This window comes from Parasteatoda tepidariorum, chromosome 8, assembly GCF_982258835.1.
Source record: "Parasteatoda tepidariorum strain Cologne lab strain chromosome 8, Ptep-v5.0, whole genome shotgun sequence".
Taxonomy (NCBI): Eukaryota; Metazoa; Arthropoda; class Arachnida; order Araneae; family Theridiidae; genus Parasteatoda; species Parasteatoda tepidariorum.
Window position 1 is genome coordinate 105,464,514 of NC_141762.1, and position 27,125 is coordinate 105,491,638.

The 27,125-nt window shown below is 30.0% G+C and overlaps 1 protein-coding gene and 2 long non-coding RNA genes across 4 annotated transcripts; 2 read left to right on the forward strand and 1 right to left on the reverse strand.

Moving 5' to 3' along the window:
- Nucleotides 1–18,582, forward strand: LOC147806620 (uncharacterized). Its single transcript, XR_015436041.1, has 3 exons — nucleotides 1–673; nucleotides 1,762–1,821; nucleotides 17,894–18,582. It is a non-coding gene; the product is annotated as an uncharacterized LOC147806620 (long non-coding RNA).
- LOC147806621 (uncharacterized) lies at nucleotides 18,531–26,403 on the reverse strand. Of its 2 annotated transcripts, XR_015436042.1 has the most exons (4): nucleotides 25,910–26,403; nucleotides 24,991–25,026; nucleotides 24,668–24,784; nucleotides 18,531–18,825 (listed from the first exon to the last, which is right to left on the reverse strand). It is a non-coding gene; the product is annotated as an uncharacterized LOC147806621 (long non-coding RNA). The 2 variants fall into 2 exon arrangements; XR_015436043.1 differs by lacking the exon at nucleotides 24,668–24,784.
- Nucleotides 19,803–23,457, forward strand: LOC147806622 (uncharacterized). The gene has a single exon (XM_087169557.1). The coding sequence runs from the start codon at nucleotides 21,991–21,993 to the stop codon at nucleotides 23,341–23,343; it is 1,353 nt and encodes a 450-aa protein (XP_087025683.1). The 5' UTR covers nucleotides 19,803–21,990; the 3' UTR covers nucleotides 23,344–23,457.
- Nucleotides 26,404–27,125: the final 722 nt, after the last annotated feature.

Genomic DNA, 27,125 nt, shown 5'->3' on the forward strand with positions numbered 1-27,125 from the left:
TTTCACTTTATTCATGGTGCTTAGTTTTTCGTCTTTTAATTGTGCTCGTTTTTCGGTTGTTCATTGTTTGTTTTTTTTTTCTTTTTATTGTGTTCCCTCTTTCGTTGTTAGTTTTAAGTTTTTCATTGTTTTCCATTTTTGCATTTTTTTCCTCGTTTTACATTGTTTTACCCGTATTTTTATTGTTTATTTCTTTTTTTTTCACGCTGATTTCTTTTTCGTCTTTTCATTATATTTCTCTTTCAATTGTCCATAGCTGTTTATTTTTCGTCTTTTCTTTGTGTTTCTTTTATTGGTTTATGGTGGGTTTTTTAATGTTTGCATTTAGTTCGACTTACATTTCCTAATTTATTATTCCCATTTTCTTCGTATTGTTTTTCAGTTTTCCTTCCATCATTAGTTTTTGCATGCTTCTTGCACTTAATTTTTAAATAGTTTAATTTTTCCAAGTTTGCTTCCGATCTTCTACGAAATGAATAATTTTCAACACTTTATGGCAAGGTGATTTTAATACATGTTTTAGTTTTTATAGGATTATTTTGCTCAGTAGTCCGAGTCATTAGGACCGGTTTGGATGATTTAAACATGGATAATCAAGTTTGGGAACTGCTGGACATATTTAGACGCTGATCTATCGAATCGGATCACATTTGAAGACTCTAAAGCGTTTGCTGTAAGTATAGCATTTTCGTTCGGTTTCATTTTTTTTTAACTGCTTTTGAAAACTGCAGACAATAAATTAAACTATTTACTAAATTAAACTATTACATCTTTTTAACCGATTTTTTGCAACCTTAGGCAGTAAAATAGTTTACTTCTGACCATTCTTGCATGGGTGGAAATCCGAGATGATTGTCTGTATTATTCTGTTTTGATAAAATCTGCTCTAGTTCAAAAATAAATCTTACTTAGTTCCGAGAAAAATACGTACTCCAAAGAGTTTTATAAAAGTTTAAAGTGCCTGCAGCATTCTCGTTTTTTATATTTTAATAAAGATCAAACTGAGAAAACAAACGATAATGTATTATTTAGTTTAATGAATAATTGAGTAGATAAAAATTGGAATTTCTAATTCTTTTCAAGATAACGTTGTTCCAGAAAATATTAAGCTGAAATGTACTTTCCTTTGTATGTTTGACACCTTTTTCAAATGGTAAGGTTAAGAAATAGTGCGGAAATAACTTAAAAATTATCAAGGGGGGAAATATAGAAAGAAATTATTACAATATTAACTTTTTTACATAAAAATTTTTGACTTGATATTTTTCATTGTTAGTGTCAATGAAAATAAGCAAATCACGTCCTATGCTTAAGTGAGAAAGAAACAAAGCACTAGCTTTGCTCTAATTTTACCTCTTCCTGAAGTAATCAAATTTTAGAATTCAAAAAAATGAGGTAACTATTCAAAAAATACAATTAGTAGATATTTCAATTCATTTTATAAAAGTTTGTAAACAGTATTCATTATTTCTGTTTTTCTGTTAAAGTTCCGAAACACATAACAGCAATTATTGTCCAATTTTCTTTCTTTTTTCAAACTTCTTTTTTAAATTTGAAGTTATTTCAACTGATATTTTATAGGAAAAATTTAAAATATAGTGATTTAAATGACTTACGTAAGCATGACTCATAAACTTGTCTCATAAAATTAGTAAATCACAAACCCCCCATCCCCTTTATGTCCTTACAAAGCAATTAAAATATTCCTATAATGTTGCATAAGTGTTTATGTAATAATAATCAATATGTGATATTTTTCAGCTTTTGAAAACTTCATGAAAGACAAATTCAAACAAGACTTGACATCTTAGCTTTTTAAAGGTAAGCAATATAAGAGAAGAGCTTAATAATTTTCGCGTTATTATCCAGCATTGATATAAATTTTCAAGCAAACAAAAAGAGTATGCAATTAAAAGGAAGTAGAAAACATAAGCTCACCGGACAAAAAATTAGTCACCCAAGCGACAATCACCGCGATGAATCTTTAGGTTTCGTTAGAAGACGCAGTGGTCAAATAATGTGCTCAACTGCTTCAACGCGATCAAAGTCAAGTAGCTATCAGCGAGATATTTTTTCTGAAGTGAAATTATGTGTAAATATAGGTAAGTGTAAGGATGTAATAGAGTGGCAAAACTGAGCAATTGTGTTTGGCCATGCCCATGTTCATAAGGTGAATTAAGTGACTGGATTTTTTGGTTTTTTTAATTCTGACTGTTAATGTGTCTACAAGCAGTGGTGTAATACATGTGGTCACGAAAAAGATCCTGCATGAAAGGGATCAGAGACGTGTTTCATGACTTCTCAATCAAAATCACTTCCAAACCCAACAGAAATTGCTTCAGTAAGTAAATGAAGGTCCATTCCAAACTGTCAGTGTGAGAAAATAGTGCGACGGGAGCTGCATGCGTAGAACATTTGGAGTCTAACCTCTTGTAAGAGGCCATTGTTCGCAAAGGGACTTGTAGACTGCCGAATGAATTGTGGTATGGCGAATCACGTTTTTGCCTTTATTCAAAAGGCGCATGTCATCGAGTACAACGGAGAGCAGATGAAGTATTTCATCCTGACTGTGCGCAAGGTCAGTTTCAAGCAGAAGGTGAATCTGCTATGTTTTGGGGGAGTTTTTCTTATTATGGATGGGGCTCCCTCACTAAGGAGGCCACTAACACGAGCCAGCATGTTTGAGTATTCCGGATAATCAGATGATGCCTTTCAGTCAACATCTTTATGAAAAGAGTGTGCCGACATCCCTATTTTTCAAGATGACAACAGCAAAGTTCATAGGGCTGGAAGAATATGTGACTGATTTTATGAACGAACACTCAGACACTCAAATGCATCTCGTATGGCAAGCAAAGTTACCCGAGTTTAACCCCATTGAAAATTTGTGGGACATGTTGGAACAACGGGTAAAACGCCGAAATCAGCATCCTCGCAATTTGGTGGATTTGTGCGGTTAAATCCTCAGCGAGAGTCTTGAACTGAATTCGACGTACCTGCAAAACCTTGTGGAACTCACATCCGAACCGAATCCAGGTGGTTATCGAATCGACCTTCACTAAGGTTGACTAATTTTTTGTCCGGAGTGATTAGTTTCGTATACTGAAAAGAAATTGCACTAAGACTTAAAACAATTTCAACAGTAAGACAGCAAATTCTTCAGAATTAAATAAAAAAAAAACAGTTTCGTCCAGAAAATATTTGAATCCTTTAAAACGTGTAAAGGCCATTTTTGAAAACATGGACTCCCTTTGTGGAAAAAAAAACGCGATATGAGTAAAAAAAACAATTAATTTGTCTGCTGAAAGCATTTAAAATCTAAACGTAAGTTGAGTAATATATAAAAGCAGCACGCAAAATACAATAAATGATAAAATTAAACATAACTTTTTATGCGAAAGAAAAAGAAATGCGTGAAGAAAGCGAAAAAAAAACTCATAAGAAAAATAAAGCAGATATTGTGTTAATTGATGAAAAAAACAAATATAGCGGGAAAAATAATGTATAAAAAAGTAAACGTGAAAATAAAACGCTTAAGAAGAGGAATTGCGTAAATATAGGGCGTAAAAAAATAATAACGTATTATGTACGGTAAAGGATAGCGAAATAAATAAAAGCAATGCGTAAAATTAATTATTAGAAAAGGAAACACAAGTATTACATAAAGAAAAAAAATACGCAAATTATAATAATGAGTAAATTTAGTATTAAATAAACGTAGAAACGAGTAAATGTGGCTCTTAAAAATGTCAGCCATGTACAAGAAGAGAAAACGCTTCGAGTAAAGTATAAAAGCTATGTCCAAAATACAATAAAATGTAAAATCAAACATAACTTTTTATGCGCAAGAAAAATAAATGCGTGAAGACAGGCGAAAAAATAACGCATAAAAATATATATATATATATATATATATAAAGTAGATATTGTGTTAATTAAGTAAAAAAAAAACCAATATAGCGGGGAAAATAATGCATAAAAAAGTAAACGTGAAAAAAAAAAACGCTTGAGAAGAGGAGAACCGTATTAAAGCGCGTAAAAAAATAAAAACGTAAAATGTACGGTAAAGGATAGCGAAATAAATAAAAGCAATGCGTAAAATTAATTATAAGAAAAGGAAACAAAAGTATGACATGAAGAAAAAAAAACATAAATTATAATAAGGAGTAAATTTAGTATTAAATAAACGTAGAAAGGAGTAAATGTGGCGCTAAAAAAAACGAAGAAATAAAAGCAGCGCATAAAAATGTCAGCCATGTACAAAAAGAAAAAACGCTTCGAGTAAAGTATAAAAGCTATGTCCAAAATACAATAAAATGTAAAATTAAACATAACTTTTTATGCGCAAGAAAAATAAATGCGTGAAGACAGAAGAAAAAATAACGCATACAAAAAATAAAATAAACTGCTGTTTGTAGAAAATGCAACACCATGAAGGAATCATCAGAATCAAATGAAATTCGCAGCAAATGTCAATTATAGGATATTATGCAAATTAATAAAGTTTCAGAGCCATCGCGCGTGCGTGGCGCGCGCAGCGCCCTCTGAATTGATGCTGAAAGCGTATAAATAAAGTGCTGTAGCGGGACGTTGAAAATAGTCTATGATTATTTGTTAGTGGCAAACGTTTAGTGAGACCTGAGTATGCCTCCACGACGGAAGAATAAGAAATTCAAGCAACTTACGGAGTTTGAACGAGGGAGGATAATCGGCCTTCGAGAAGGAGGATTTTCCTATCGCGCAATAGCAGCTCGTATGCAGCGGAACAGTTCCACAGTGATGCGAGTTTGGAAGCAGTGGACCGACGAGCACCGAACAACTCGAAAAACAGGCACTGGACGACAGAAGGTGACGACAGAGCGCGATGATCGACACCTGCTCCGCATGGCGGTGAATGATCGCACAGCTTCCTCCAGGCAGCTGGCAGCACATTGGTCTACTGCTACAGGTGTACAATTGTCGGCTTCGTCAATTCGTCGTCGTCTGCTGCGCCGTGGATTGCGTGCAAGGGTGCCATTATACAGGATTCCCCTCACGGCGGATCATCGACGGCTGCGTCGGCAGTGGGCTCTTGAGCACAGAGACTGGCGAGCTGATTGGCACCAAGTTGTCTTTTCAGATGAATCACGCTTCAATTTGTGGACCCATGATGGCCGTGTTCGTGTTAGACGTTATGCCGGTCAACGCTGCCTTCCTGAGTGTATTATTGAACGACATAGTGGTCGAACACCCGGAGTTATGGTCTGGGGTGCGATTTCGTATCATGGACGATCCAATTTGATACGAATTGAGGGTAATCTCAATAGCAACAGATACGTCCGTGAAGTGCTACAGCCCGAAGTCGTTCCTTTCCTTCAAGGCATCCCTGGAGCTATCTTTCAGCAGGATAATGCACGCCCACATGTTGCGCGGACTGTTAGAGACTTCTGTTCAGCACAACGCATGCAACTTCTTCCTTGGCCTGCTTATTCGCCGGATATGTCGCCTATTGAGCACGTGTGGGATATGGTTGGTCGGCGTCTCACTCGTGATCCGCGTCCTGCAGTTTCCAAAGACGAACTTTGGTTGCGCATACAAGCGATATGGAATTCTCTTCCTCAAGCAGATATTCAACATCTGTTTGACTCCATGCCACGTCGTATAGCAGCACTTATTGCAGCGCGTGGTGGCTGCACCAAATACTGATTTCGGACGCTTAATTTGTTTCTTTTGTTTTGAAAATTTCATCATTTATTTGTATCAGTACAAGTCGTTTCTGCATTAAATTTCATTTGATTCTGATGATTCTTTCATGGTGTTGCATTTTCTACAAACAGCAGTTTATAAAGTAGATATTGTGATAATTAAGTAAAAAAAAACAAAAAACAAATATAGCGGGAAAAATAATGTATCAAAAAGTAAACGTGAAAAAAAAGTCGCTTATGAAGCAGAGAAGCGTAAATATGGGGAGTAAAGAAAATAAAAACGTAAAATGTACGGTAAAGGATAGCGAAATAAATAAAAGCAATTCGTAAAATTAATTATAAGAAAAGGAAACAAAAGTATTACATAAAGAAAAAAAAATACGTAAATTATAATAAGGAGTAAATTTAGTATTAAATAAACGTAGAAACGAGTAAATGTGGCTCATAAAAATGTCAGCCATGTACAAGAAGAGAAAACGCTTCGAGTAAAGTATAAAAGCTATGTCCAAAATACAGTAAAATGTAAAATTAAACATAACTTTTTGCGCTCAAAAAAAATAAATGCGTGAAGACAGGCGAAAAAATAACTCATAAAAAAAATAAAATATAAAGGAGATATTGTGTTAATTAAGTAAAAAAAAAAAAAAACAAATATAGCGGGAAAAATAATGCATAAAAAAGTAAACGTGAAAAAAAAACACTTAAGAAGAGGAGAAGCGTAAATATGGGGCGTAAAAAAAATAAAAACGTAAAATGTACGGTAAAGGATAGCGAAATAAATAAAGCAATGCGTAAAATTAATTATAAGAAAAGGAAACAAAACTATTACATAAAGAAAAAAAAACATAAATTATAATAAGGAGTAAATTTAGTATTAAATAAACGTAGAAAGGAGTAAATGTGGCGCAAAAAAAAACGAAGAAATAAAAGCAGCGCATAAAAATGTCAGCCATGTACAAAAAGAAAAGACGCGTCGAGTAAAGTATAAAAGCTATGTCCAAAATACAATAAAATATAAAATTAAACATAACTTTTTGCGCGCAAGAAAAATAAATGCGTGAAGACAGGCGAAAAAATGACTCATAAAAAAAATAAAATATAAGGTAGTTATTGTGTTAATTAAGTAAAAAAACAAACAAATATAGCGGGAAAAATAATGCATAAAAAAGTAAACGTGAAAAAAAAAACGCTTAGGAAGAGGAGAAGCGTAAATATAGGGCGAAAGAAAAATAAAAACATAAAATGTACGGTAAAGGATAGCGATATAAATTAAAGCAATGCGTAAAATTAATTATAAGAAAAGGAAACAAAAGTATGACATGAAGAAAAAAAAACGTAAATTATAATAGGGAGTAAATTTAGTATGAAATAAACGTAGAAAGGAGTAAATGTGGCTTATAAAAAAGCGAAGAAATAAAAGCAGCGCATAAAAATGTCAGCCATGTACAAAAAGAAAAGACGCTTCGAGTAAAGTATAAAAGCTATGTCCAAAATACAATAAAATGTAAAATTAAACATAACTTTTTATCAGCAAGAAAAATAAATGCGTGAAGACAGGCGAAAAAATAACGCATAAAAAAATAACATATAAAGTAGATATTGTGATAATTAAGTAAAAAAAAAACAAATATATCGGAAAAAATAATGTGTCAAAAAGTAAACGTGAAAAAAAAACGCTTATGAAGCAGGAAGCGTAAATATAGGGCGTAAAGAAAATAAAAACGTAAAATGTACGGTAAAGGATAGCGAAATAAATAAAAGCAATGCGTAAAATTAATAATAAGAAGAGGAAACAAAAGTATTACATAAAGAAAAAAAAAATACGTAAATTATAATAAGGAGTAAATTTAGTATTAAATAAACGTAGAAACGAGTAAATGTGGCTCATAAAAATGTCAGCCATGTACAAGAAGAGAAAACGCTTCGAGTAAAGTATAAAAGCTATGTCCAAAATACAGCAAAATTTAAAATTAAACATAGCTTTTTGCGCGCAAGAAAAATAAATGCGTGAAGACAGGAGAAAAAATAACTCATAAAAAAATAAAATATAAAGTAGATATTGTGTTAATTAAGTAAAAAAAAAAATATAGCGGGAAAAATAATGCATAAAAAAGTAAACGTGAAAAAAAACACTTAAGAAGAGGAGAAGCGTAAATATGGGGCGTAAAAAAAATAAAAACGTAAAATGTACGGTAAAGGATAGCGAAATAAATTAAAGCAATGCGTAAAATTAATTATAAGAAAAGGAAACAAAAGTATTACATAAAGAAAAAAAAACATAAATTATAATAAAGAGTAAATTTAGTATTAAATAAACGTAGAAACGAGTAAATGTGGCGCATAAAAAAAACGAAGAAATAAAAGCAGCGCATAAAAATGTCAGCCATGTACAAAAAGAAAAGACGCTTCGAGTAAAGTATAAAAGCTATGTCCAAAATACAATAAAATGTAAAATTAAACATAACTTTTTGCGCGCAAGAAAAATAAATGCGTGAAGACAGGCGAAAAAATAACGCATAAAAAAAATAAAATATAAAGTAGATATTGTGATAATTAAGTAAAAAAAAAAAAAAAAAAATATAGCGGAAAAAATAATGTGTCAAAAAGTAAACGTGAAAAAAAAAAACGCTTATGCAGCAGAGAAGCGTAAATATAGGGCGTAAAGAAAATAAAAACGTAAAATGTACGGTAAAGGATAGCGAAATAAATAAAAGCAATGCGTAAAATTAATAATAAGAAAAGGAAACAAAAGTATTACATAAAGAAAAAAAAATACGTAAATTATAATAAGGAGTAAATTTAGTATTAAATAAACGTAGAAACGAGTAAATGTGGCTCATAAAAATGTCAGCCATGTACAAGAAGAAAAAACGCTTCGGGTAAAGTATAAAAGCTATGTCCAAAATACAATAAAATGTAGAATTAAACATAACTTTTTATCAGCAAGAAAAATAAATGCGTGAAGACAGGCGAAAAAATAACTCATAAAAAAAAATATATATAAAGTAGATATTGTGTTAATTAAGTAAAAAAAAAAACAATTATAGCGGGAAAAATATTGCATAAAAATGTAAACGTGAAAAAAAACGCTTAAGAAGAGGAGAAGCGTAAATATAGGGCGTAAAAAAAATAAAAACGTAAAATGTATGGTAAGGGATAGCGATATAAATTAAAGCAATGCGTAAAATTAATTATAAGAAAAGGAAACAAAAGTATTACATAAAGAAAAAAAAACGTAAATTATAATAAGGAGTAAATTTAGTATTAAATAAACGTAGAAACGAGTAAATGTGGCGCATAAAAATGTCAGCCGTGTACAAGAAGAAAAAACGTTTCGAGTAAAGTATAAATGCTATGTCCAAAATACAATAAAATATAAAATTAAACATAACTTTTACGCGCAAGAAAAATAAATGCTTGAAGACAGGTGAAAAAATAACTCATAAAAAAAATATATAAGGTAGATATTGCGTTAATTAAGTAAAATAAACAAATATAGCGGGAAAAATAATGCATAAAAAGGTAAACGTGAAAAAAAACGCTTTAGAAGAGGAGAAGAGTAAATATAGGGCGTAAAAAAAATAAAAACGTAAAATGCACGGTAAAGGATAGCGAAATAAATAAAGCAATGCGTAAAATAAATTGTAAGAAAAGGAAACAAAAGTATGACATGAAGAAAAGAAAACGTAAATTATAATAGGGAGTAAATTTAGTATTAAATAAACGTAGAAAGGAGTAAATGTGGCGCATAAAAAAGCGAAGAAATAAAAGCAGCGCATAAATGTCAGCCATGTACAAAAAGAAAAGACGCTTCGAGTAAAGTATAAAAACTATGTCCAAAATACAATAAAATGTAAAATTAAACATAACTTTTTGCGCGCAAGAAAAATAAATGCGTGAAGACAGGCGAAAAAATGACTCATAAAAAAAAATATATAAGGTAGTTATTGTGTTAATTAAGTAAAAAAACAAACAAATATAGCGGGAAAAATAATGCATAAAAAAGTAAATGTGAAAAAAAAAACGCTTAGGAAGAGGAGAAGCGTAAATATAGGGCGAAAAAAAAAAAACGTAAAATGTACGGTAAAGGATAGCGATATAAATTAAAGCAATGCGTAAAATTAATTATAAGAAAAGGAAACAAAAGTATGACATGAAGAAAAAAAAACGTAAATTATAATAGGGAGTAAATTTAGTATTAAATAAACGTAGAAAGGAGTAAATGTGGCGCATAAAAAAGCGAAGAAATAAAAGCAGCGCATAAATGTCAGCCATGTACAAAAAGAAAAGACGCTTCGAGTAAAGTATAAAAGCTATGTCCAAAATACAATAAAATGTAAAATTAAACATAACTTTTTGCGCGCAAGAAAAATAAATGCGTGAAGACAGGCGAAAAAATAACTCACAAAAAAAATAAAATATAAGGTAGTTATTGTGTTAATTAAGTAAAAAAACAAACAAATATAGCGGGAAAAATAATGCATAAAAAAGTAAACGTGAAAAAAAAAACGCTTAGGAAGAGGAAAAGCGTAAATATAGGGCGAAAAAAAAATAAAAACGTAAAATGTACGGTAAAGGATAGCGATATAAATTAAAGCAATGCGTAAGTTTAATTATAAAAAAAGGAAACAAAAGTATTACATAAAGAAAAAGAAAACGTAAATTATAATAGGGAGTAAATTTAGTATTAAATAAACGTAGAAAGGAGTAAATGTGGCGCATAAATAAATGAAGAAATAAAAGCAGCGCATAAAAATGTCAGACATGTACAAGAAGAAAAAACGCTTCGAGTAAAGTATAAAAGCTATGTCCAAAATACAATAAAATGTAAAATTAAACATAACTTTTTATGCGCAAGAAAAATAAATGCGTGAAGACAGAAGAAAAAATAACGCATACAAAAAATAAAATATAAAGTAGATATTGTGATAATTAAGTAAAAAAAAAAAAAAAAACAAATATGGCGGGAAAAATAATGTATCAAAAAGTAAACGTGAAAGAAAAGTCGCTTATGAAGCAGAGAAGCGTAAATATGGGGCGTAAAGAAAATAAAAACGTAAAATGTACGGTAAAGGATAGCGAAATAAATAAAAGCAATTCGTAAAATTAATTATAAGAAAAGGAAACAAAAGTATTACATAAAGAAAAAAAAATACGTAAATTATAATAAGGAGTAAATTTAGTATTAAATAAACGTAGAAACGAGTAAATGTGGCTCATAAAAATGTCAGCCATGTACAAGAAGAGAAAACGCTTCGAGTAAAGTATAAAAGCTGTGTCCAAAATACAGTAAAATGTAAAATTAAACATAACTTTTTGCGCTCAAAAAAAATAAATGCGTGAAGACAGGCGAAAAAATAACTCATAAAAAAAATAAAATATAAAGGAGATATTGTGTTAATTAAGTAAAAAAAAAAAAAACAAATATAGCGGGAAAAATAATGCATAAAAAAGTAAACGTGAAAAAAAACACTTAAGAAGAGGAGAAGCGTAAATATAGGGCGAAAAAAAAATAAAAACGTAAAATGTACGGTAAAGGATAGCGATATAAATTAAAGCAATGCGTAAGTTTAATTATAAAAAAAGGAAACAAAAGTATTACATAAAGAAAAAGAAAACGTAAATTATAATAAGGAGTAAATTTAATATTAAATACACGTAGAAACGAGTAAATGTGGCACATAAAAAAACGAAGAAATAAAAGCAGCGCATAAAAATGTCAGCTATGTACAAGAAGAAAAAACGCTTTGAGTATAGTATAAAAGCTATGTCCAAAATACAATAAAATGTAAAATTAAACACATCTTTTTATGCGCAAGAAAAATAAATGCGTGAAGACAGGCGAAAAAATAACTCATAAAAAAAATATATATATAAAGTAGATATTGTGTTAATTAAGTAAAAAAAAAAACAATTATAGCGGGAAAAATATTGCATAAAAATGTAAACGTGAAAAAAAAACGCTTAAGAAGAGGAGAAGCGTAAATATAGGGCGTAAAAAAAATAAAAACGTAAAATGTATGGTAAGGGATAGCGATATAAATTAAAGCAATGCGTAAAATTAATTATAAGAAAAGGAAACAAAAGTATTACATAAAGAAAAAAAAACGTAAATTATAATAAGGAGTAAATTTAGTATTAAATAAACGTAGAAACGAGTAAATGTGGCGCATAAAAATGTCAGCCGTGTACAAGAAGAAAAAACGTTTCGAGTAAAGTATAAATAATATGTCCAAAATACAATAAAATGTAAAATTAAACATAACTTTTACGCGCAAGAAAAATAAATGCTTGAAGACAGGTGAAAAAATAACTCATAAAAAAATATATATAAGGTAGATATTGCGTTAATTAAGTAAAATAAACAAATATAGCGGGAAAAATAATGCATAAAAAAGTAAACGTGAAAAAAAAAACGCTTTAGAAGAGGAGAAGAGTAAATATAGGGCGTAAAAAAAATAAAAACGTAAAATGTACGGTAAAGGATAGCGAAATAAATAAAGCAATGCGTAAAATTAATTGTAAGAAAAGGAAACAAAAGTATGACATGAAGAAAAGAAAACGTAAATTATAATAGGGAGTAAATTTAGTATTAAATAAACGTAGAAAGGAGTAAATGTGGCGCATAAAAAAGCGAAGAAATAAAAGCAACGCATAAATGTCAGCCATGTACAAAAAGAAAAGACGCTTCGAGTAAAGTATAAAAGCTATGTCCAAAATACAATAAAATGTAAAATTAAACATAACTTTTTGCGCGCAAGAAAAATAAATGCGTGAAGACAGGCGAAAAAATAACTCACAAAAAAAATAAAATATAAGGTAGTTATTGTGTTAATTAAGTAAAAAAACAAACAAATATAGCGGGAAAAATAATGCATAAAAAAGTAAACGTGAAAAAAAAAAAACGCTTAGGAAGAGGAGAAGCGTAAATATAGGGCGAAAAAAAAATAAAAACGTAAAATGTACGGTAAAGGATAGCGATATAAATTAAAGCAATGCGTAAAATTAATTATAAGAAAAGGAAACAAAAGTATGACATGAAGAAAAAAAAACGTAAATTATAATAAGGAGTAAATTTAGTATTAAATAAACGTAGAAAGGAGTAAATGTGGCGCATAAAAAAGCGAAGAAATAAAAGCAGCGCATAAATGTCAGCCATGTACAAAAAGAAAAGACGCTTCGAGTAAAGTATAAAAGCTATGTCCAAAATACAATAAAATGTAAAATTAAACATAACTTTTTGCGCGCAAGAAAAATAAATGCGTGAAGACAGGCGAAAAAATAACTCACAAAAAAAATAAAATATAAGGTAGTTATTGTGTTAATTAAGTAAAAAAACAAACAAATATAGCGGGAAAAATAATGCATAAAAAAGTAAACATGAAAAAAAAAACGCTTAGGAAGAGGAGAAGCGTAAATATAGGGCGAAAAAAAAATAAAAACGTAAAATGTACGGTAAAGGATAGCGATATAAATTAAAGCAATGCGTAAAATTAATTATAAGAAAAGGAAACAAAAGTATGACATGAAGAAGAAAAAACGTAAATTATAATAAGGAGTAAATTTAGTATTAAATAAACGTAGAAAGGAGTAAATGTGGCGCATAAAAAAGCGAAGAAATAAAAGCAGCGCATAAATGTCAGCCATGTACAAAAAGAAAACACGCTTCGAGTAAAGTATAAAAGCTATGTCCAAAATACAATATAATGTAAAATTAAACATAACTTTTTGCGCGCAAGAAAAATAAATGCGTGAAGACAGGCGAAAAAATGACTCATAAAAAAAATAAAATATAAGGTAGTTATTGTGTTAATTAAGTAAAAAAACAAACAAATATAGCGGGAAAAATAATGCATAAAAAAGTAAATGTGAAAAAAAAACGCTTAGGAAGAGAAGAAGCGTAAATATAGGGCGAAAAAAAAAAACGTAAAATGTACGGTAAAGGATAGCGATATAAATTAAAGCAATGCGTAAAATTAATTATAAGAAAAGGAAACAAAAGTATGACATGAAGAAAAAAAAACGTAAATTATAATAGGGAGTAAATTTAGTATTAAATAAACGTAGAAAGGAGTAAATGTGGCGCATAAAAAAGCGAAGAAATAAAAGCAGCGCATAAATGTCAGCCATGTACAAAAAGAAAAGACGCTTCGAGTAAAGTATAAAAGCTATGTCCAAAATACAATAAAATGTAAAATTAAACATAACTTTTTGCGCGCAAGAAAAATAAATGCGTGAAGACAGGCGAAAAAATAACTAAAAAAAGAAAAAAATATATATAAGGTAGTTATTGTGTTAATTAAGTAAAAAAACAAACAAATATAGCGGGAAAAATAATGCATAAAAAAGTAAACGTGAAAATAAAACGCTTAGGAAAAGGAGAAGCGTAAATATAGGGCGTAAGAAAAATAAAAACGTAAAATGTACGGTAAAGGATAGCGAAATAAATAAAGCAATGCGTAAAATTAAATATAAGAAAAGGAAACAAAAGTATTACATAAAGAAAAAAAAACGTAAATTATAATAAGGAGTAAATTTAGTATTAAATAAACGTAGAAACGAGTAAATGTGGCGCATAAAAAAACGAGGAAATAAATGCAGCTCATAAAAATGCCAGCTATGTACAAGAAGAAAAAACGCTTTGAGTAAAGTATAAAAGCTATGCCCTAAATAGTAGAAAGTAGGTAGTGCGTCATTTAAGTAAAAAAATATAAATTTAGCGGTTAAAAATAATGCACAAAAAAAGTAAACGTGAAAAATAAACGCTTAAGAAGAGAAGAAGCGTAAATATAGGGCATAAGGAAAAAATACCGTAAAATGTATGGTGAAGGATAGCGAAATAAATAAAGCAATGCTTAAATTAATGATAAGAAAAGGAAACAAAAGTATTACATAAAGAAAAAAAAGCGTAAAATATATTAAGGAGTAAATTTAATAAAAGTATAAATGTGGCGCATTAAAGTAAAAGCCATCCAGAAGTTATAGCAATGCGTAAAAGTAAAGTATCAAAAAACAAACCGCTTTAAGTATAGAAAAAAAAACGAGTAAAGTACAATAAACTTTAAAAGTTAAACATAACTTTTTATGCATAAAATAAAATAAATGCGTGAGGAAAGGCGAAAAAATAACGCTTAAGAAAAATTATATATGAAGTAGATAGTGTGTTAATTAAGTAAAAAACAAATTTATCAAGTAAAAATAGTGCATAAAAAAGTAACGTTTAGGAAGATCAGAAGCGTAAATATAGCTTATAAAGACCCGTAAAATGTACAGTAAAGTATAGCGTACATGAATAAAAGTACTGCGCAAGAAAAGTGAACAAAAGCAATGCATTTAGAAAAGAAAGCGTAAATTTATTAGTAGAATAAAAGCAGAAACGAATAAATGTAGCCCCTAAAAGTAACACAGAAGAAAAGTAAAAGCAAAGAAGTAAAAGTCATCTGGAAGCAAAAAAAACATACGTTTTAAGTAATGTATCAAAGCGACGTGCAAAATACAATTGTAAAAGCTAAACAAAACGTTTTATGCGCAAGAAAAATAAATACGTTAGGAAAGACCAAAAATTAACGCATAAGAAAATTAAAAACAGCGCATAAGAAAAGAAAATATAAAGCAGATAGTGTGTAAATTAAGTAAAAAAAACAAAACAAATTTAACGTATAAACATAATTCATAGAAAGTAAGCGTGAAAAAGTGACGCTTAAGAAGAGGAGAAACTTAAATATAGTGCATAAAGGAGAGAAAAAAACATAAAATGTACAGTAAAGGATTGCGTAAACTAGTAAAGCAATGTTTATAAATATTGGATAAGAAAATGAAACAAAAGTAATTCACGAAGTAAAAAAACGTAAAATATAATAATGCGTAAATTTTATAATAGAATAAACGTAGAAACGAATAAATGCAGTGCATAAAAGTAACACGTTATAAAAGCAAATAAGTTAAAAACAATTCGTACAAAAGTAAAAATCATGTATAAGAAGAAGAAAAAACGTTTTAAGTTAAGTATAAAAGCAACGTGCTAGCTACACTAAAGTGTAAAAGTTAAACATAACTTTTTTATGGGTGTGAAAAATAAATGCGTGAGGAAAGGCGAAAAAATAAAGCATAAGAAAAATAAAATATAATGTTGATAGTGTTTATAAATTAAATTTAAAAAAATGGACAAAAAGTAATACTTAGAACGAGAAGTGTAAATATGCGTCATAAAGGAAAAAAATTCTAGTAAAATGTAGAGTAAAGGATAGCGCAAATAATTAAAAGCAACACGTAAAAGTAATGAGAAAAGAAAACAATAATAATGCATAAAGAAAAAAACGCGTAAAATGAATTAACGCTTAAATTTAAAAGTAACTTAGAAGAAAAGTAAATGTTACGAATTTAATAAAAAATTAATTCGTATTAAATCATAACGCGTAAAAGTACGAGACACGTAAGGAAAGTAAATGCGTAACTATAAAGAAGAGTAACGCGTAAAATATAAAGTGTGGAGAAAAGAATGAAAAGGAGCAACGCTTAAAATTAAGGCATAATAAAGTAAAGAAAGTCAAGGCGTAAATGCAACTCTAAATAAAAAGAAACACATAAGATAAAATGCATACATAGATCTTGTAAAATAAGGCATAAAAATTAACGCTTGAAGAAGTATACGCGTATAAATAACACATAAAAAAGTAAATTTAAACTTAAGAAAAGTTATGTGAAAGTATTTAATGTCTAAATGTAACGCATAAAGAAAAGTAATTCATAAAATTAAATAACACTTAAAGTAATGCGGAAGGAAAGTAAAAAATAATGCAGAAAAAATGTAACGCATGAAAAAAAGGAATTCAAAAAATTTAATGACAAGCAACAAAGTTAAGTAATAACGTTTAAAAGTCGCGTAACAATGAAACGTATAATGTGTAAAAATAACTCATTCGCATAGAGAAAAGCAACGCGTAAAAAATCGTATATGAGAAATCGCGTAAAAGTAATTCATAAAGAAACGTATCGCGTAAATTTTAATGCATATTATAAGAAAAAAGTACCAAAGAAAGAAAAATAATCCGTAAAATTAGATTACACGTCAAAGAAAAGCAAAGCGTAAAGAAATGAAAAGCTTAAAGAAATTGGAAAACTGAAAAGTTACGCATAAAAAATAAACAAGTAAAAACTCATAGAAAAGTAAGAGTATAAATGTAACGTATAAAATAAAAGAGAGGAAAAAATGTACAGTAAATGGTGTTTAAAATAAGAAAAGTTAAGATAAATAAGGAGTAAAAATTATAAGAGAAAGTAAAGTATTAAGAGAATTAGAGCCTAAAATATAAGGGGGACTGGAAAGTAACGTAATTTTGGTGCATTTGATATTTATTATCAAGATTTTCTTTTTAATCAATAAAGTATTCACCCTCCTTAGCAACAAGCTTTCAATGTCGGATCGAAATGAAACGGATTGCTTTTTAAGACTAACGAATATTTAATGCCCCGAAACACTACTTTCCGGTCCGCCTAATATAAGGAATGTAACCAGTAAAAGTGACGTCTGAAAAATGAAAACGCATTGAAGTCAAGCATAAATAAAAGTAAAGCGTGAAACGTAGCAAATCTCGAAATTAAAAGTAATGTGCAAAATAAGGAAACTCGTTAAAGTTACAAATATCAAAAGAAAAAAAAATAACGCATTATAAAATTAAAAGTAACTCTTAAGGTAAGTAAGGCGTACGGAAAAGTAATACATAAAAGTCAATAGCGCATGAAAGTAAGTATAGTGCGCTATAGCAATGTGTAAGAAAATCATACTCTAATAGTAACATAGAAGAAAAATTAAAGTAGTTATTAAAAAAGTAAACGCGAAAAATATAAAACTTAAAAGTAAAGGTTAACTAGATACCGCTAAATGAAAAGTAACAAGTAAAATTTAGGGCAAAGGATTAAATGTTAGGTTTAAAAACATAAAAATGCCACGCATAAAGAAAAACTATATCTAATTAAATTTGGTGAGTAATTAGTTAAACAAACAAAAATCGTTAGATCTTTGAACAAGCCTAATAATGCTCTTCACTACATTCAGTCGGACAAAAAAAAATTATAATAAACTACGAATTTACATCTCTTTAATAAAAATTGTTTTAGTTTTTAAAAAAAACATCTCGAACTGATAGTTTAACAGTAAAATTTGTAAGAGCATGTTATAAAGAGGTTAAATAGTGCACTTTTTATTACAGAATCTTAAAAGATATCGATTTGTAGAAGTGATTGTTAAAATCGATAAGTCGCAGAACTATTTGGAAGATTATAGTACATATGATTCAGGTTAGACCATCCTCGTCGTGTTCGTTACAGTCTCCATCGTACTTTAAATTGGCTCCTATGCAATTATTCCTATTTATGCAAGAACAATTTAAAATCTTCAAGAAACTGAAAGGATTTCCAAGTGTTACGATGGCGAACAATTCAAGTCACTGGACAGATTTGAGCGAGTAAGTTTCGTTGAAAGAAGACTATTTTTGATGAAGTAATCGCATATCTTTCGTGTATACATAAAAAGGACTGAAATATGTTAAGTCTGCTAAGTTATATTATTTAAATGTAAATTTATTTTTCAAATATTTTACAGCTGATTCTTGCAAATGTAATTAAAATGTATGGCGTGTGTGTATCTTTCTTTACCCCCAAAAGCATGAAATAAGGTTCTAAAAATAAGAGTAAAACACAAATGTTATATTCTTGAAACTAAAATACAATTGAAAATTCATATCGTAAACTATTAACTGAATCTTAATTTTATCGAAATCTCAGTTAATTGCTTTATAAAGTAAAATTTACCTAATTTTTGTAAGATAAAATTCAATTGAAATACACTTTCTCATTTTGTTGATTTATTACAAGTAAACATGCTTAGTCAGATAAGAGATGAAAATATTTACCCCGTCCTGCCCCCAATTCAGGGCATACGGGTAAATGTTAATTACAACCAAGTAAAGAACATAAAGTGCATAAAATACAAAAGTCTTATGACAACAGCGCGATTATTTGCGGGCGATCAAGACTGTTGAACCAAATTAGCCATCTACAATTAGTCAGAATATTATATCTTTAAGAAAACATGACAAATATATCAGTCATGTATGCCATGAAAAGTTCAGTTCAGCAGATCCTAAAGTATGGATTAAAAGCACAATTAAATTTAAAACACCAGCAATATTAGAAGCAAATTAAAATATAAATTGCCATTCTAGGTCAACAGACCCTTATATTGAGGCAATCAAATGGCATAAAATTTTAAAAAAATTGGCTTAGTTAGAAAAGAGAGATACTATTTCAGTCATTGTGTAATTAACATCTGAGCATTGGTTACAAATTCACTTATTGCAAAGTAAAAAGTAGCACTCTAAACAGGCAATTAGTTTGGTAACTACTAATAAGTAAGAAAGTGCTTGTACAAACTGTATAATAATTATTAGAAAATTATGGTTCCTGTAAACAATAGTGATAATTCTAGCTGTGAACGCGAAACAGTAAGACACAAGCTAAACAGACTTAAGTGAAGTAAACGCTTAAAAATAAACAACTCGTGAATTAGCGAGAGAATAAAGATAAGTAAAGCGTAATATATAATATCGGGCAAAATTAAAAGAAGCTTATAAAAAGTAAATAATGAATGGGATAAATGAAAACACACATAATAAGAGTAAACACGTAAATTACAAATATTGATGCTCAAAATATAATCTGTAATGGAGACGCATGAGGTAAGTAAAATTAAAAAGAAGGGCAAATACAACATCATGTATAAAGTACTGGTAAGATAAGAAATTATAATACGTGTAACAAGTAAAAGCAAAGCATTAAAAAGTAAACGTATATATAGCCATTTTTTGTCTATTGATATATAAAAGTTTTTTTGTAAAGCGAAGCATCTCAACTAACGCGTGAAGTCTATCTTTTAAAATAAAAATCGCCAAAAGTTAAAAATGTCATAATTAAATTGTAGCATCTTGACAATTGGGTATAATATTAAAAAAACACAACTACTTCCACTTAGTAGGAATAACATTTACCATGACGCAATGCTAAATTCTATGCCACTATCCACATAAATGCCCCTATCCACATAAATCAATTATTAATCGAATATCAATTACTTTTCTTTATAATGCAATAAAATCTGGCGAGCAGCTTTTTAAACGATCAAACACTTCGTTTGTTTATTTGTGGCTTGAAGTTAGGCTCGCAGAAAATGCCGTTCATGGGTTAAATTTTGTAGGAATAACACAACCTAAGACGTAGGCTATAGTATACCCAATTAACACGTAATAAAAGTAATCATGTATATGTAAGGCATAGAGAAAAACTATCTTTTAAAATAAGCTACGAATATTTTCATGCTTCAATTTACACCCAACTAATGCATAAAAAAGTAAGGCAAAAATGTAACTCGCAATATAAGAAAAGCTTAGAAGTAACGCATGAGATGCTCGTGAAAGAAAAGTAAGGCACAATCGAATAATAGAACTTATAGTTTTTTTTTTAAATGCAAGACTGTAGTAAATTTGTAAAAACAAACTCAAAGAAAAGGAACTCCTAAAATTATGCAGAAGTAAATCATAAAAAAGTAGCGCATAAAAAATTAGATGTAATTTGTTGTGATCGTTTATTATAAGGCATGGGATATGTATTTAGGATGATTGACAATGATAGCACTCATATTGATAACATAACAATAACTTTATTCACAATACGTACATAGAACACATCAACAAAGAACATACTGGAAATCGAAACTAAAACATACAATGTAAACACAGTTGCAGTTACATCACAACCGCGATACTAGCGCCAGTGGAATTACATGGAAGATCCCAACAGTCTCCCCCACTTAATTAGAATTGAAATAACAGTTAATTGAAAACATTAGCTACTTAAAAATTGAATATGTTAAATATATAATTGAAAAATACACTTAATTGAAAATACTTAAAACAGATTTGAAATATGCTTATGACATTACGAAGTCCCTAAAGCGTGTAGGTAATTGTCTCTTTCTTTTTGGTTTTGTCACAACGTCCTGTTTGGAATTTGTTGGAAGTTCTGGAATACTAGGCTGAGTAGGTGAGATCTTAGATGGTCTAGGTATGTCAAAAGACTGGGTTGGGCCAAAAGTCACACACTTTTTTTTCTCTGGAATTAATGTTGATCTTAATTGGTTTATGTGTCTCTTTAATTGCCGACCTGAGTCTAGTAAAATCAAATAATGACGTGTGCCATACTTTTTCACGACTTTGCCAAACTGCCATACGTTATGGTTAGTTATGAACAACCTCACCTGGACTCTCTCCCCCACTGAAAAAGATCTTACAGGAGTACTGGAAACTGTTGATGGTGTTGGATGATAAGGCAAGATTGAGTTTAAACGTATGCGGATTTTTCTATGTAAGTATAATTGAGCAGGTGACTGTCCACAAGCTAGAGGTGTTGCTCTATAACGGAATAATATGTTTTGAACTTTACTTGGGATTGAGGATTTTTCAAGAAAAGAAGCTTTTGCTTTAAGGTTTGGACGTTTCGCTCTGCAAGGCCATTGGTGGCAGGATGTCCTGGAGCGATGAATTTTTGAAATATTCCTCGATTAGAGCAATAAGAATGGAATTCTTCACTTTGAAATATTGAAGCATTATCAGATACAATAACCTGTGGATAGCCATGAAAAGAACAAATTTTTTCTATCAAAAGGATAGTTTTTGAACTAGTTGGGGCATCTTTAATGACTTCGACTTCCGCCCATTTGGACTTAGCATCAACACACACCAAAAAATAGTAATTTTCAAATGGACCTGCATAATCTGTATGAATTCTGTCCCAGTTATCTGCTGGAGATTCCCACGGATGGACAGATACCTTTGGAGGATTAGACTTTGTCAATGCGCAGCCTTCACATCCTTTGACTAAATTCTCAATGTCACGATCAATGGCAGGTCAATAAACATACTGTCTTGCCAGTTGCTTCATTATAGTTATTCCTAGATGAGTTTCGTGAAGTTCTTTTAGTATGTTTGAGCGTAAGCTTTTTGGAATAACTACTCTTTCTCTTCGAAAAAGTATGCCATCAAACAATGTAAATTCTGAATCTTCAGAGTTGTTGTTCAGCCTTTCAATTATTTCGCTGAAATAATTGAAATGAGGTGGTCAAATTGTTCTTCTAAACAAAACAGACTATTTGGAGAAATCTAAACAACTTATTCTTGATGGTCCTTATAAGGAAATTCCCAAAGATCCGAGCACTAAAGAATTAAATGTTATAAAACCAACTATTAAATCCTCTATGTTAATTCCCAATAGACTTAAGGTTGTTTTGACTCCCTCTGTTTCTCATTGCGCTAGATTTTATTCTTTACCTAAGGTACATAAAGTAGGCACTCCTTTTAGACCAATTGTCTCCAACATTGGTACCTCGTCTTACAAACTCGCAAAATTTTTAGTTTCTGTCTTCTCTCCTCTCCTTGGTAATAATTCTTTTACTACCAAAAATTCCCTTGAGTTTGTTAAAGAAGTTAAAAATCTAAAACCTGATGGTTATTTGATGGCCTCATTTGATGTAAAATCACTGTTCACTAATGTTCCTGTTGAGGGGGCTTTGGAATGCCTAAAACTTAGACTTTCGGAATATCATTTTTCCCAATATGAGGTCGATGAATATGTTAACCTTACCCGTGTTTGTTTACAACAAAATACTTTCGCGTTTGACAACAAATTTTACCGTATGACCAATGGTCTTGCCATGGGAAATCCTTTGAGCCCTATACTTAATGACATCTATATGCATTATTTTGAGAGTAAACTATTCAAAATCTTAACTTTCCCCTTTTATAAAAGATACGTTGATGACAGTTTTGTTTTGTTAGAGGATAATAATTGTAATTTAGATCAAATCCTTAATGTTATGAACAGCATTGATTCTTGCATTCAGTTCACCTTTGAATTAAAGTCTGATCAAAAACTTCCTTTCTTAGATGTGCTTGTGACTCGGAATGATAATTCATTCCATACTACTGTCTTTCGTAAACCTTTTGCTGTTTCTCTTCCCCCTCACTACAAATCCTCCCACCCTCCCAACCAAAAACTTGCAGCTTTTCGGTCTTTTGTCTACCGTGCGGTAAATATTTGTTCTAACAATGATCTTCTTGATGCAGAATTAAATTACATCAAAGCCATTGCTCATGACAGAGGTTATTCTCCTAACATTATTGATAATATTCATAAAAACTTAACTAAACAATCACATGCCGATAAACCTTCCAAAGAATTTTCTAACAATTTAGTCATTTTACCCTATTTTCCTAAAATAAGTCGGCAAGTTGCTAATATCCTAAAGAAGATTGATTTTAATATTATTTTTAGTCCCATTAATAAGATAAAATTTTCTAATCTCAAGCAGCCCATTGACAGTCAAAGTAGCTGGGGTATATACCAAATTAATTGCCAATGCGGCCTTTCATATATTGGCCAAACTAAACGTGCCTTAAAGTGCCGTGTCAAGGAACATGAAGCTTATGTCAAAAAACAAGAATTTAAACGCTCATCTATTGCCCAACATTGTTGGGACTCTAATCATAATTTTAATCTTTCCTCCTCTAAAGTCAAGTCATTCAAAATTGTTCTTCAATATTCGATTTAGATTTTTACGAGTCTTATCATATTTTCAAAAATTCCAAACTGTTGATCAATGGCCTATCAAGTGTTCCTTATATTTCTCCTGTTTGGAAATCTATGATAAAAACTAACTAACCCCCCCCCCTCTTTGTTTCCTTGCTTCTTATTCGTCGTCTTCCGTTCACCCTCCCCTCCTATTGGCCGTTGCTCTAAACCCTCTTGTGACGTCATCTTTCTATATATATTTACTCTGTTCTCTCATTGTTTTCTGTTGCACTGATGAAGGTTGCCCTTTGAGCATCCGAAACAGCTGTCTGCTTTTAATAATATTTTTGTGCTCTTTAACGTTGTCTACCTTAGTTTGTATTTTAGCACAAAGGTCGCCCACTTGTGTATTTAGTGAAGCATTACTCATTATTTTGAATTTAACTTTTGAAAGTTCGATTTTTCAACTATTTTAAATATGACATCTGTTGTAATATTTGTACTTAGGGCATATCGAAGATTTAAAAAACTTTTATTCAAAAGAAAAACGATTATTTAATAAAATTTTTTCCTATCAAAGCGTAAAAGAATATATAGATTGAAAAAAAATCACATATTTCTTCTTTTTCTCACTTTGCGAGTCGTCATCGCATACGAAAACTAATAGAATAAAAATAAAAAAAACATGGAACCTATGACAATAACTAAGAAGAGATTTTTGATAAAACCGCGTGTATTTATGACAAAATCGGACGCGTCAAAAAGGGGTTCATTAACTGCACGTTTCGAGATTCTCGTTTGTGATAAGGCATCTTTAAGAATTTTCAGGACAATTTTTTCTGGTCATACAAATCAGACAATATCAGAATTACTATATACATATTTGAATTTAATAGTAAATTTTTTAAACCTAAATTTATTATTTCGCTTAGAATAATATATAATTAATTACAGCTACAGATAAGAAAAAAGTGAACCAAAAGGTTTTTTTCTTACCTTTTTTATTATTTTTTTTAAAAAAGGAAAATAGTAAGCTTTGAAATGAAATTCCATTAAATATGAAGAAAAAACGAAAGGTATCAATTTCCATTAAATATAATTTGTTTTTAAGCAGTTTTATGCAATGAAGCAATATTATATGTGGAACATTTTTAATATTCAGTGCGAAATAAATTTAGCAAAATAAATAAATAAAAGGAAAAATTATATTATATAATCTATATGAATATTTTTTTTTTTATTAATATAATTTATTTATTATTATTTTTGCATTCAGAAAAATTTATTTACATTTTCTAAACAAAAAAATTTTAATTTCTAAAAAAAATATGCAAAAGAGTCAAGTCATTTTGTAAAGAATATACTTATTTCACTGATCAAAAGTTGAAACTGGTCCAAATAACTTTAGCCATCTTCATGCACACAGTTAAACCTAATTTACGAATACCTCTGTGAAATTTCTCAGCTCTATCAAAGAGATACTGGAAAAAAAATATTAAGTGGAACACTCTTTTGTCTCATAATTAAATTTTCAACACAAATTAAAGTGCACTAAAATGGAATAACAAGGTGAACTTCAAATGAAACATTGCTAGCCAATTTAAATTTTATCTAGAAACACGCAAAAACTTAAATAATAACAAAAATAAATGGATGGGCTAAATTTTAAAATTTCACTAATTGTTACCTTTTGACCATTTTGATTCTTGTTTTCTCTTAAATCCTGTCAAAGGAAAAGAAATGTAAACAAAAATTATGCCATTAATTAAACTACAGACTAATACTGAAGTAAAAAAATATTAATTATTTAATTTATTACATAAGTACAAATTTTTTTAGATCATTCTTATTGTAAAGGCAAAATAGTAAAAAAATTCACCCTTTATTAACCCTTTGACGGTCAGGGAAATGAGCAGTTTTCGTTGACTTAATTCACGCAGTATTACTAGCAAACAGCATTTGAAAGTAGCAGCTGTTTTCCCCCGTCGTTCTTCCGAAAATGTCTTCCTTCTCTGGCGATGCTGTTGTTGTTAATTTACGTCGCACTAGAGCTGCACAATGGGCTATTGGCGACGGTCTGGGAAACACCCCGGAGGATGATCCGAAGACATGCCATCACAATTTCGATCCTCTGCGGAGGGGATGGCACCCCCGCTTCGGTAGCCCGACGACCTGCGCGCGAAGTCGAGCACTTTACGGTAGCACAGTTTAACGAGGACCAATACCGCACACCCTCGGTCCCTACGCAGACTGATCCAAGTGGTCACCCACCAGCACACTGACCGTAGTCAGTGATGCTTGACTTCGGTGATCTGCTGGGAACCGTGTCTTAACGATCAGTCCACTGCGGGACTCTCTGGCGTTGCCATAGATAGCTCACCTCACGCACTTCAAAAATTTCTTAAGTATTTGTAGTACATAAATAATAGTTTTTACATATTTTAAAATAATTAATAAACGATACTATTTAATAGTAAATTCTAAATGATAATCAATTATATAAATAATAATAGTTAATTATAAATATAAGACAAATATTAAATAGAAAGGGCTCAATAAATACAACTAATGTAAAACTTTATGAACCATTAAAATACAGTAATTACCTAAATACTGTGAACAAAGTCTTCATCAGACTCAAAACTTGATAAGCTTTCTGTATCATAATCATCATCTAGCTTTCGTTTGTGAGCCATTTTACTTTACAAGCACCCTAAAAAACGTGCCAAAATATGCATAAAAATGACAAGGTAAAAAGAAAAATTCCCGCTTCATTATGAAAAGAAATTAATGGAACCCGTACTGCCATCTGTACACAGTCAAACTAACTAAATTTCGCGAGTAGGATTCGTTTTCAACATAATGAATGCAGAATAATGACGGCGAACGAGCTCAACTCGTCAGCATTGCGAAAAATTTCACTACAAGACTACTGCTCGTTTTTAAACATTTTGGTCGAAATCTTTCTCCCGAGCAGAACTCGTTTGCACGCATTATGAAGCACGATTCGATTGCGAGCTGAACCCGTTTAGAACCATCAAAGGGTTAATCTTAATTTGATGTGCTCATCATAAAGAAATTAGGAAAATATTTTAAATTTTTCCTCAGAAATTAGTGAACAAAATTTATCTAAAATTAAACAATAACATCATGTAACTTTAATTTTAAAAAATTATATCATATTAAAAAATGTTTAAGTCGCTTACTGTTGAGTAATTAACATAATGTTGATTAATTAACATAACACCTATTCCATGAGTAGGTATAGAATTGGTTATGTGGCCAATATTTATAGTACTCAAATGCTTATTACTACTTGAGCGTTCAACAAATATCTTTAAAAAAATAAGAAATATAATAGACACATAATATAAAATCTAATTATATTATAGCTAATTAATTTAAATGGAAAGCGTACTTTTGAAATAAACAAATGTAATCTTCATATAACAAAAAATTCTATGCCACCAAAATATAAACAAATGACTTTAAATAAATTGTAAAGAATTTCATTAGCTTTACCAGCAGTTTTATTTTGTTCTGAATTTCAAATATTTTATTTTTACTCATGATCTATTTTACAAAACTTATTCACGTACCATGTTAAAGAATATTATAATATCAAGCATGTTAACTATTCCAAGTCTCTTCCTGTTCATTTTTAACTATCATAATTTTAGACAACAGAGAGTTTTTTATAATTTCCAGATAAGTAGCTGACCTATAAATACTACACTCTAACATACTTATACATTAAATCCAGAAACCTTATTAAACATGAGAACTTCATAAGAGGATCCTGCAGTAATAAATTACCGTGCG